Source organism: Mustela erminea, chromosome 6 (genome assembly GCF_009829155.1).
Source record: "Mustela erminea isolate mMusErm1 chromosome 6, mMusErm1.Pri, whole genome shotgun sequence".
In the NCBI taxonomy this organism is placed as follows: Eukaryota; Metazoa; Chordata; class Mammalia; order Carnivora; family Mustelidae; genus Mustela; species Mustela erminea.
In genome coordinates, this window is record NC_045619.1 from 25,841,162 (window position 1) to 25,854,298 (window position 13,137).

At 35.1% G+C, this 13,137-nt stretch overlaps 1 protein-coding gene across 5 annotated transcripts in view; it reads left to right on the forward strand.

The window, feature by feature from the left end:
- The window catches only part of CEP83 (centrosomal protein 83), a 140,010-nt gene that overhangs the window by 44,130 nt on the left and 82,743 nt on the right, over positions 1–13,137 (forward strand). For 4 of the 5 annotated variants that reach the window (XR_004286687.1, XM_032346766.1, XM_032346763.1 and 1 more), the window contains exons 2-3: positions 11,025–11,297; positions 11,750–11,900. Coding sequence is in view for 4 of the 5 variants with exons in the window: in XM_032346766.1 (XP_032202657.1) it covers positions 11,125–11,297; positions 11,750–11,900 (324 nt within the window). In the remaining variant the exon portion in view is untranslated. Of the gene's footprint in view, positions 1–6,771; positions 6,802–11,024; positions 11,298–11,749; positions 11,901–13,137 lie in introns of those variants that run through there. The other variant, XM_032346764.1, reaches the window with a different exon arrangement.

The window sequence follows — 13,137 nt, forward strand, 5'->3', positions numbered from 1 at the left end:
GTTCCCCAGTTGGCTTCTGTTGACACCTGAGTTGTGGGAGATCATCATCATTGCTGGGTGGCATGGAGTTTTGGCTCCTCATGTGGTCTCCACTGTCATTCCCTAGAAAGAATAGCCTTGTTACTGTTGAGTGATAGTGCCAGACTTGTCTCTCTACTGATGGTTATGATGGTACTTCAGCACGGTGAGGTAGGTGTTTTTCCTTTCTCTTGGTAGGGGTGGAAGTTCGGGTGTCCAAGTAGTCTCCCCTGATATTGCAGAAGCGTGGGGCTGCATTTCTGCTCAGCAGGGATGAGAGTCCCAGCTTTCTAGTTGGCCTTCTTGTATACCATCCAACCAGGATATTAGGGTACCTCATTCAGTCTGGCCTTTGCTGGCATGGTTGGTGGTGGAGTCATAGTGTTTTCTGTAGTATTTTCCTGGAGTAGATCGTTATTGTCTAAAACATTTTTGTCTTGCTACTTGCTTGTTACTTTGACTAGAGAGCAGACTTTTGTTAAGGCATTTTTTCCCCCCAGTCAGAACCCATTGCTAGCTTCTTCAGCTCCAGGTTGGAGATCTTGTATTAAAAGATTACCCTGGGAACCCACCGTCTGTCAATTTTTATATCCTGAGGTTATTAGCTGGTTTGCCTCTGGTCTCCATTTTTCAGAGGAGAGGTGTTATATATGTCCTGTACGCGCACGTGCGTGCACACACACACACACACCCCATTCAGGACTTTTATTTGTATTAGTGGTATTAATATGGAAATGTACCTCTGCTTCATCATCCCAGAAGTAGAAGTCTTATTCCAAAAGTTTTAAGTTGTATTATCAGTTATCATTTACTTCTGGATATTTTCTGATTTCTATTGTGACCTTTTCTTTAATTCATGTTATTTAGAAATGTCTTCTTTCTAAGCATATGTAGCTTTTTTTTACTTTTTTTGTATTGAGTTTTAGTTTAATTGCACTTTGGTCAGAAAACTAGTTGTGTAATTTTGGTTTTTAAAAATGTTTTAGATTTTTTTGAAATACCCAGTGTGTGGTCAGTATTTATAAATGTTAAGTGTATTTTTATAAGGAATGTGTATTTTCTAGTTACTGGAAATTGTTTTCTAGATATATCTTTATATTTACAAATTTTACAAATGCCTTTTTTTATCTTTACAAATGTATTTTTTCATCTCTAGAGCTGTTTCTATTTGGTTTTTTTTTTGGTCTTAAAATCTACTTTATTTAATATTAGTGTAGTTCTGTTATCTGTCTTTAGATTAGTGTTTAATTATGTTTTTGCTTTTTTTCTTTCAACCTTTATGCCCTTCCCTTTTAAAAATATGTTTTAAAAAGTTATATAGTTGGTTATATTTTTCTCTTAAATTTCTGATTATTTGAAGCATTACTGTATATAATTTAATGTAATTATCCATGTATCTAAGTCTATTGCTTTACTCTTCCTATTTCCCTACTTATTTATGTTCTATTTTATCTCCCTGCTTCCCTTCTTTTAAATCGAATTCTCAATGGAGGGATGATTCTCAAAGGAGGGCCAGAAGTGATTTTTGCCCCCCTAGGGTACAAATGTGGATAACTTTTGTTTTTCCTTTTGGTGGGGGGTGGTTCTACTGGCATCTAAGGGGTAGAGACTAGAAATGTTACTAAATATGCTACAATGTACAAGATAGGCCCCCCCACCCTGTCCAAAGAATTATCTGGTCTAAATGGTCAGTAGTGCAAAGGTTGAGAAACCCTTTTTTAGAGTGTTTTGAGTAATGCGAATTTTCCCTCTCTGTCTGCATTCTTCCATGGTTATCCTATAGGAAGGTTCAGCATATTTTATGTTAAGTATTTTAGATTCTTCAGGTCATGTAGAGTTTCTGTTATGTGTTCTTTCCATCTTTAGAGCTGTTTTAGGTTTACATAAAAATTGAGCAGGAAGTACAGGGTTCCTATATACCTCCTGCCTCCACACGGGTACAGCCTCCCTCACTACTGCATCCCACAGCAGAGTGGTAAATTTGTTACAGATGATGAGCCTACATGACATGTCATTATCACTCATAGTCCATAATGTACATTAAGGTTCACTCTTGGTATTGTGCATTCTGTGGGTTTTTTTTTTTTTTTTAAAGATTTTATTTATTTACCTGACAGAGAGAGATCACAAGTAGGCAGAGAGAGAGAGGAGGAAACAGGCTCCCCGCTGAGCAGAGAGCCCGATGCGGGACTCGATCCCAGGATCCTGAGATCATGACCTGAGCCGAAGGCAGCGGCTTAACCCACTGAGCCACCCAGGCGCCCCCATTCTGTGGGTTTTAACAAATGTGTGTTGTTGTGTATTCTGTGATTATAGTATCCTACAGAATAATTTCACTGCTCTAAAAATCCTCTGTGCTCTGCCTGTTCATCTCTTCTTCTTTCCTAACCCTTGGCAACTACTAATTTTTTAAATGTCTTTATAGTTTTAATGTTTCCAGAATGTCATAAAGTTGGAATCCTATAATATGTATCCGTTTTGAATGGCTTTTTTTCATTTAGTAATATGCACTTAAGGTTCCTTCATGTCTTTTCCTGGCTTGATGGCTCACTTCTTTTTAGGGCTGAATAATACTTCACTGTTAGGATAAACCACAGTTATCCATTCATCTGCTGAAGTACATCTTATTGCTTCCAGGATTTGGCAATTATGAATAAAGATGCTATAGCCATTCATGTGCAGTTTTTTTGTGCGGATATAAGTTTTCAGATAATTTGGGTAACTATGAAAGAGTGCTGTTGTTGGGCTGTATGGTAAAACCAATGAATTAGAGTTCCTATTGCTCCACATTTTCACCAGCATTTGGTGTTGTACTAATAGTTTTGTAGTAGTATCATAATAGTTTTGTAGTAGTATCTCATTGTTTCAATTTGCAATTCCCTAATAACATATGATGTTGCATATCTGATTTTCATATGCTTATCTGCAATTTATGTATCTTCTTTGGTGAGATGCCTGTTAAGGTCTTTGAGCCAGTTTTTAATTCCATTTTTTTTCTTACTCAATTTGACTTTGTATATTTTGGTTAACAGTCCTTTATCAGATACGTCTTTTTCAAATATTTTCCTCCCAGTGTATGACTTCTCTTGTCATTCTCTTGGCAGTGTCTTTCATAGAGTAGAAGTTTTAAATTTTAATGAAGTCTAATTTACCAATTATTATTATTATTTTTTTTTTGTGTGTGGATCTTGCCTTTGGTGTTGTATCTAAAAAGTTACTGTCATATCAGAGATTTTTTTTTATCTTCTAGGAATTTGATAGTTTTGCATTTTACATTTTACATAACCCATTTGAGCTAATTTTTGTGAAGGGTATAATGTCTGCCTAGATCCACTTTTTTTTTTTTTGGCATGTGCTCCTGTGTCAAAGATCAGTTGACTATATTTGTTTTAGTCTATATATGGACTCTATTCTATTCCATTGATCTATTTGTCTGTTAAATTGCCAATAGCAAACCCTTTAAGGATTTGTTCACTTAGGGTTAGGTGGCTCAGTGAGTTAAGTCTCTGCCTTCGGCTCAGGTCATGATCCCAGGGTCCTGGGACTGAGCCCTTTGTTTGGCTTTCTGTTCAGTGGGGAGCCTGCTTCTCCCTCTCCCTCTGCATATCTTCCTGCTCGTGCTCTTGTTCACTCTCTCTCTCAAATAAATAAATATTTTAAAAAGAAAATTTTTTAAAAATTTATTTATTTGAGGGAGAGAGAGAAAGAGAGGAGAATATGCACACAGTAGGGGTAGGAGCAGGGGGAGAGGGAAGAATGTCAAGCAGACTCCCTGTTCCTGATGTGGGGCTTGGTCTCATGACGCTGAGGTCATGACCTGAGCCTATACCCGGAGTCAGATGTCAGTGTTTACCTGGCGGAGCCACCCAGATCTCCCAATGTTATACCGTCTTAATTACTCTTGCTTTTATAGTTAAATATCAAAGTCAGATAGTGTCAGTTTTCTGACTTTGTTCTTCTGCAGTACTGCATTGGCTATTCTGTGTCTTTTGCCTCACCACATAAATTTTTGAATTAGTTTGAATTAGTTTTTGATAAGCATAAAGTAACGTTTGGGGATTGTATTGAAACTGTAGATCAAGTTTGTAAGAACTTACATCTTGACAGTATTGAGTCGTCCTATCCATGAACATAGAATAAATACCCTTTCATATATTTAGTTCTTTGATTTTTTCTTGTACCAGAGTTTAGTAATTTTCCTCATGTTAAAAAAGCACATATTAAATTTAGAGCTTTTTCTTTTTGGGGGGTTACTAATGTAAATGGTATCATAAATCTCAAATTCCATCTGTTCGTTGCTGATATATAGGAAAGTTATAGACTTTTTGTATATTAACTCTGTATCGTAAAGCCTTGCTGTAATTGCTTATCATTCCAGGAGAATTTTTTGGGGGGGAGGGGGTCTTCTACACATACTGTCATGTCATCTACAAAGAAAAATGGTTTTATTCCTTCTGTATTTACATGCCTTTTATTTTATTTTTTCTTACTTCATTAGCTAAGACTTCCCACTATGATGTTAAATTAAAAAGGAGTGGTGAGAGGAGACATTCTTTTTTGTTCTTGATCTTAGAACATTTCTACTTTCTCACCACTAAATACAGTGTTAGCTGTAGATTTTTTTATAGATGTTCCTTATCAAGTTGAGAAAGTTCCTCTCCATACCTAATTTGTTGAGTTGTGTTGAATTTTGTCAAATGCTTTTTCTGCATTTATTGATAAAATCGTGTGATTTTTTTTGCTTTAGTCTCTTCATGTAATAGATTACATTAATTGATTTTTCTAATGTTCAACCAGTCTTACTTGCTTGGAATAAATTCTACTTGGTCATGGTGTATAAATCTTTTTATACATTGTTAGATTCGATTTGCTAATATTTTGTTGAGGATTTTTGCATCCGTAAGCTTTTAAGAGATATTATTCTTAGCTTGGGGCCATTCAAAACAAGGCTGCAGGCCAAATTTGGCTTATGAGTTATAGTTTGTCAGCCTCTTTCCTAGAGATTACAATATACATTCTTGATTTATCAAAGTGTAATATTTGTTGATACTTTTAGCCTTTTCCCATATAGTACAAGGGCTCTATAACACTTGTAATTCTACCTTTACTGACTTATAAGACATTTCTTTATTTATTTTAAGTCTATATATGTTAAAAATCCCCAAGATACTATTTTATGCAGTCAGTATTCAATTAGAATTATGCACATATTTCCAGTTTTCATTTATCTTTTGTATTGTCCACATCTAAGATAAATTTTCCTTGTGTATGAAGGAGTCCTTTATTGTTTCTTTTATTGTGCATCTTCTGGGATGAGTGTGTTTTGTTTATCTGAAAATGTCTTTATTTTACCAGTATTCTTGAAAGATTTTTATTATTATTATTATTATTATTATTATTATTATTTTGCTGTATTTATAGAATGTTAGTTTGGCAGTTATTTTCTTTCAGCACTGTAAAGGTAATATTACATGTGTTCTGACTTTCACTGTTGAAGTCTGTTTGTGTGTGTATGTGTTTAAGATTTTATTTATTTGAGAGAGTGAGACAAAAAGTAGAGAGCATGAGCAGGGGGAGAATATGGGGCTCGATCCCAGGATCCTGGGATCATGACCTGAGTCGAAAGCAAATGCTTAACTGACTGAGCAACCCAGGCGCCCTAAGTCAGTTCTTTTTGTTGCTTTTTTTTCAAGGCACTTTGGTTCTTTAACTGGCTGATCTTAAGATTTTCCCTTTTTCTTAATAAAATCTTAAGACGATGTTCTTAGATATGGATTTCTTAATGGGATGTATGTGATTTCTTTTTATTTATGTGCTTGTGGGTTATAGAACATTTTTGGGGGAAGTTGGCAAGTTTTTTGGGGGAGGGCAGGTATTGTTTCTGTATGTTCTCTCTCCTTTCCTTCTGGGATTCCAATGGCATATCTGTTAGAATGACATTTTAACTTTATTCTTTGTATTTCTTTCCTTTTTTGTATTTTTCTTATTTATCTATTTATTTTTATTTAAATTCAAGTTAGTTTACATTTAATATAGGATTGGCTTCACTAGAATTTAGTGATTCATCACTTAAAAGTAACACCCACTGCTCATCCCAACAAATGTCCTCCTTAATGTCCATCACCCATTTAACCAGTCCCCCACCCACCTGCCCTCTAGCAACCCTCAGTTCTCTATATTTGTCTCTTATGCATTGTCTGCCTCTCTGTTTTTTATTTTTTCCTTTCCTTCCCCTGTGTTCATCTGTTTTGTTTCTTAAATTCCGCGTATGAGTGAAACCATATGATACTTGTCTTTCTCTGACTTATTTCATTTAGCTTAATACTCTAGTTCTCTCCATGTTATAACAAATGTCAAGATTTCATTCTTTTTGATGGGGGATTAATATTCTGTCACACACACACACTCCATGTCTTCTTTATCTGTTCATCAGTTGCTGGACATTTGGGCTCTTTCTGTAATTTGGCTATTGTTGATAGCACAGCTGTAAACAATGAGGTGCATGTGTCCCTTTGAATCAGCATTTTTGTATCCTTTGAATAAATACCTAGTAGTGCAATTGGTGGGTCATAGGTTAGTTCTATTTTTTTTTTTAAAGATTTTATTTATTTATTTGACAGAGATCACAAGTAGGCAAGAGGCAGGCAGAGAGAGGAGAGAGGAGGAAGCAGGCTCTCTGCTGAGCAGAGTGCCCAATGCGGGGCTCCATCCCAGGACCCTGGGATCATGACCCAAGCTGAAGGCAGAGGCTTTAACCCACTGAGCCACTCCGGCTCCCCCAAGGTTAGTTCTATTTTTAACTTTTTGAGGAAACTCCATACTGTTTCTCTGTACTAGTTTGCATTCCCACCAACAGTATTAAAGGGTTTCCCTTTCTCCATATCCTCACCAACATTTTTTGTTTCCTGAGTTAATTTTAGTCATTCTGACAGGTGTAAGGTGGTGTCTCATTGTGGTTTTGATTTATAGTTCCTTGATGATGAGTGATGTTGAGTATCTTTTCATGTGTTTATGAGCCCTCTGGATGTCTTCTTTTGAAAAGTGTCTATTCTTGTCTTCTGCCCATTTCTTAACTGGATTATTTGTTGGGTATTGAATTTGTAAGTTCTTTATAGATTTTGGACACTAACCCTTTATCTGTTATGTCATTTGCAGATATCTTCTCTCATTCCAGTGGTTTTCTTTTAGTTTTGTTGATTGTTTCCTTCACTGTGCAGAAGGTTTTTATCTTGATGAGGTCCCAATAGTTCATTTTTGCTTTTATTTCCCATGCCTCTAGAGACATGCCTAGGAAGAAGTTGGTGTTGCCAAAGTCAGAGAGTTTGCTCCCTGCTTTCTCCTCTAGGATTTTGATGGTTTCCTGTTTTACACTTAGGTGTTTCATCCATTTTGAATTTATTTTTGTGTATGGTATAAGAAAATGGTCTAGTTTCATTCTTCTGCATATTGCTGTCCAATTTTCCCAGCACCTTGAAGAGACTATTTTTTCCATTGGATATATTTTTTTTGAAGTTTTTTTTTTTTAAGGTTTATTTATTTATTTGAGAGAGAGAGAGCACATACTTATGCTCATAGAGGAGCAGAGAGAGAGAGAAAAAAGGAGAGAAGCAGACTGTCCACTGAGCATGGAGCCTGAAGTGGGCTTGATTCCACAACGTAGATCATGACCTGAGCCAAACCAAGAGTCAGATGTTCAACTGATTGAGCCACCTAGACCTCCCTCCACTGGATATTCTTTGTTGCTTTGTTAGAGATAATTGGCCATATAGTGTTGGGTCCTTTTTTTTTGTATTTTTCATCCTTATTTCTCTTCTACTTCAGCTTGAATATATTCTTTTATCATATCTTCTAATTACTTCTTTAAGCTATGTCTTATGTAGGCTATTATACTTGCTCATTGAGGGTTTTTTTTTATTATACTTTCTCATTTGGTTTGTAGAATTTTTCAGTTTTAGAGATTTCCTTTGGTTTCTTTTTATGGTTTCTTATTCTCTCACAAAATTCTCAACCTTGTTTTCTATTGTCTTGTACACAATAATAATATAAGAAAATTTCTTTTAGAATCATTCTCTAATAACTCTAATAGTGAGGCCCCTTTGTCTATTGTCTTTTTGGTTCTTGTGACTTTAATTCATGTCACTTTATATTCACTGGGCTTGAGTTTTAAAATTAAAAAAATTATTGTGTCACATTTATTTGTAAAATTGTTTTTTAGAGCAAGTTGCAGCCTATTCTAGTATCATTCGTCTGAATTACCCTTGTTAGGAATAATAAGGCTAAACCTTTAAAGTCTGTATCCAAAATGGAGGGGGTGTTCACCAGGGCTTCTTGACTCCTTGCTGGTCTAATCTGTGTATCTTTGAATTTGAAGACTGTCAGAAGGCATTCAGTCTTCCAGCCACCTCTCTGGAACTGGCAGATGCCTGTAGGGGAATAGTGGTTCCAAATCCAAGTTTCATCTTTCTGCATCCATAGCCTCTCCTGTTCCCATTTCAGTGAATATTTTCTCTTGTTAGTTTTCCAGTGTCTTCAAGCAGATTATTAAAACACATGTCTAGCTTTTCTTGTCCTAAGCAAGAGGCTTTATCTAAATTACCTTTTCCTCTAGTACTGGAAGTGAAGACTGTCTTCAGATTTCTTGGTGTAAGAGATTGATAATACATTTCCCACAGCGTTTAAGGTAACTGGGGTTTTTGTTTTTAACCAAAAGCGTCTTTATGTAATTCACATAAAAGATACAAGTTTTTTCCTTGTAAGCTTAAATATAGAATTGTGGAACCACATTTGAAGGTCAGAGAAAGAATTAAGTTTTATGAGGCCTTTCTCTATGTTACTAGCTATCTCTTTGGAGGATACTATATTTTCCAAGATTATCATTGATAAATTAATCAGTACTGAACCGGAAAACTGAATTTATGTGCAAACCACCTAAAAACAGATACAAAATTTATCCTGACCTTGCCAAGACTTTTGGAAATGGACAGATAGTTTTCTGTGATTCTGAAATATTCCTAGAGGAGAAAAGTCTGAAAATGACTATTGGCATATGCAACCCAGGAGTTCATAACTTTGAGTTAAGAAGATCCTGGAGGGCAGTACACCTGTGTTTATAATGGAACTAGAATTGGCGATGAGGTTGTGAAAATTAATAATGAGAAACCTCATTAAAATGGAGTTGGGAGATGTAGCACGGGGAACTCTCACTCCTACCACTCATAGTCAGTTGTAGACCCAACAGGAAGATATGAACTTCATCTTGCACCTGGATGCTCCTTTACTATCCCATCTGGGGGAAGAAACTTTTTTTTTTTTTTAAGGTTAATGAGGTAATGGTGGTGGTGATTGAGAAATGGATATGCTGCAATTAGTCCTGGAAAGCACTTGTAGTAGATTTTAGTGCAAAAAGGGGGAAGGATTTAAATCATTTTTAACTGTGTTTTCCTAAAATGTCCAGGTCTTAGTGAATTTTATCTGCATGGGGACTGAACTTCCATTTTAAAGTAGGAGTTAGAATATTTAGTGTCAACTGGAATAAAAAAGAAAAAAATTATTCATTTTATCTAGAAAATCTTTGTTTCATTAGTAGTGGGACTGAAGGATATCTCTTGGTTGTTTCTTACGTAGTTTTAGCTTTTAGCTAATTAAAGTTAAAACCTTATAATACCTTTTGGGGGTATTATTAGAAAATATGAGGTAAGTTTATTGTATGTTTCTATCTTCTAAAAATTAATTTGGGTAAAAAAGCAGAGCTGGGGCGCCTGGGTGGCTCAGTGGGTTAGGGCCTCTGCCTTCGGCTTGCGTCATGGTCCCAGGGTCCTGGGATCGAGCCCCGAGTTGGGCTCTCTGCTACATGGAGAGCCTGCTTCCCCTCTCTCTCTCTGCGTGCCTCTTTGCCTACTTGTGATCTCTGTCAGATAAATAAATAAAACCTTAAAAAACAATGCAGAGTTAAAATTACATGCCATTTTTATGATCCAGTTAATTAATTCCCTGACAAGTAAATACTTTTGATAGGATAATGTTGTGGCAGCTGTTACAAACAGTGCACTGTTGCACATTCAACATGAGTAAGAAGTAAAGTTTTCGTGGAAGACGTTGTCCCTTGTATTAAAATGTGATTTGACAGGAAACCAGAGTAACTTCAATTTTAGTTTAAAAGTCTTCTTAGGTAGTATATAATTTGAAATTTGATGGTTGGTTTTCATGTGCTAAAGATCTTGTAGTAGGAAAAAGTATTTCATGATGACTTATGACTAAGGGAAATGCTATTAGGAAAAGATACATGTAATAGTCTTGACAAAGATTAATGAAGCTAAAGGGGACAGAATTATTTTGATGAAAACTTTTGTCTTTATTTACAATAAGAACACTGTCATCGTTTTTTAAAAATTCTACATATAATAAACATTTAGTTACTTTCATAATTCTGGATCAGTGCTTTTGGGGATAGCTGAGGTGAGTTACTTTCCTGTGCTTAGCACAGTGCATAACACATAGGTGATTAACATCTTTGTGTTTTTCTCATCTGAGTCTGCAGTCTACCTTGTGTCAAATAAAAGACGCTTTGTTGCATTAATCACATAGTTAACTTGCTGAAGATCATCTTTGTGAAGATTATCATTTTCTCCAACCACTTGTCAAGTGCTAAATGGCTTTTCTCTGATTTCAGAGTATAGATTTTGTACTAGGATCATTCTGTGATGTTTACCCCAGTAGCTTCAGGGAATATCCATGGTTTGTGAATCCGCGAGTACCTGAACTAGAAAAGTCAATAATTCTAGTTAGGTTAATACTTGATGTGATGTTGAGGGTCACAGAAACTTAGTGTGGAGAAGAGAAAATGTGTTAAGGTGCAATTCAACTTTGTTCATTTTGTTTGATGAACAATTAAAAAATCTGAAAATTTGGGTTTTGTTATAGAAAGGATAGATGAATAATAAGAAGGGATAAAAAGAATAACACTGAAGGAGTTTAATTCATCGCTAACTAAGTGCATTTCTCTGCAGGTATAATTTGGCATCCTGAGAGTCTGTCTTAGCAAGAAGGAAGTGGAAAATACCCTTGAAAAGAAAACTAAAACAAAAAGGAAGCCAAACTTACTTTTACATGGTTAATTGCTCACTTGCCAATATGGACACTTTTCCCACGATTTTTCCTTCTGGTGGAGACGGTGGGCTGACAGATTCTCAATCTGAGTTTCAGAAAATGTTAATTGATGAAAGGTCACGATGTGCACATCATAAAACTAACTATCAGACTCTTAAAGCTGAACATACAAGGTAAATTGCTTAAATTTGGAGGTAAGGGGCTTTATTAAGAAATTATTTTTGTCTGGACGTTTGCATTGGAACATACAGTATAATTTTGTTAGTTTGCAGTATATATATTTAAAACTTCCTTAATACAGTGAAATTTTTGCTTTAAAATTATTTTATTCAAAATTAAACATGGTCTCAAGTATGCTATGAATTTGTAGGTCTTGCTTTGAAAGTAGCAAAACATATAAAATTAAATGTATCTAGGTGGTTAAGTGTGTTTTTCCTTACCCCTAAGTAAAATTGTATTAATAAAATAGTGTTAATAATTAAACTCCATAAAGAAAAGAGGTTTATGAATTTAATGGAGTATATGAAATTGGTCTTGTTCTATAGTGTTGATTGACTTTACATAAAATAATGCAATTGGCAAAGGAAATCCTTAACATTGAATTTTTTCTTTTTTAAAAAATCAGATTGCAGGATGAGTACATAAAGTCACAACATGAACTAAAGCGCCTGTTAAATGAAAAGCAGACTGACCAGGAAAAATTTCATATGCTTCTTGAAGAGCTAAGAGGGGAATTGTTAGAGAAAGCTAAAGACTTAGAAGAAATGAAACTGCAGGTAAGAAAATATATTTCATTTAATACTCTCGGTGGAAAAAGTTTTCCTCTGCTCTTCAAGGTCCTTCTAACCCAGACTAAGAATCAAATTGGCATGAGATAGATTAACAAGAGAAAATAAAATTAATTTTGGAAGTATGCAGAATCCACACAAACATCACAAACATGAAATTGCAAAGATAGGGAACAATAGGCTTGTATGACATCCTGAGCTAGGGAGACAGGCAGAGTCTAGGGATACAAAGGGAAAGAAGATCATTAGCAGGATGGTTAGAGGAGATATTTGGAAAACAAATGTTGCCCTGTTAAAAGCAGATAGATTTCTTAGGTAAACAGATTAATAGCTCTATTCTTGATGTAGGCTCTCCTTTCCAATTAAATTAAGGCAGTTGAGAGGGAGGTAAAGAGCTTTTCCCAAATCTGCTGGGTTTTGATTGCTTTTACCTCAAAGTAATCTTCATGCCAAAGCAACCTATCCCAAGAAGGAGAGGCGTGCCTTTTGCCCCTGTGGTACAAAAGTGTCAGATGTTGGTAAATTTGGCAAATTCTGCCTGTATTCGTAATGAATATTTTGCTGTTGTCCATGTGGTATAATTTAATATTCTTTCATATATTCTGGAATACTAGCTACCATGTGGAATTTAGCCATGAAATTGTTGTTTCATGTAAATTTGTATTAAAGTACCTGTTCTGATTTAAGTAGTTCACTATTCAGAATAACTGGGGGAAAGGCCAATTTGAATTGATGCATATTCAGAGTTAAAAATATTTTTTTAAAGAAAGTTTTACTAATTTTCCTTTAAGTATAAAAGTGAAAATGAGCTTAAAAAGACTGATATTTATTTAAAAAATTTATTTATTACTGTGGTATGGTTGATAAGACTGATAGTTTTTTTAAGGGACTTCTTAAAAGACTATAAAAATAATATGTGCACAGAACTTATGTGTGCATTGTAGGGTAAATGGAGTTTCTAAAGCAAAGTATAGTACTGACTATTGTTTCATTTCTCATTTGCCTGGAAAGGGGACCAAAGCTAAACTTAGTGTAGCACCAGTCAAACTTATTATAAATTTCAAATTAGTAGATATTAGCAGTTATATTTTCCTGTATTCATTTAATCTCTAAATGGCACCTGCTGTGTATTTCTGTTTATATAGTGCTTGGCACAAATGATAAGGTATTTTTAATACTGGAGTCATAAATTGATAAGAGTAAAAAGCTATGTTTTCAAGTCATC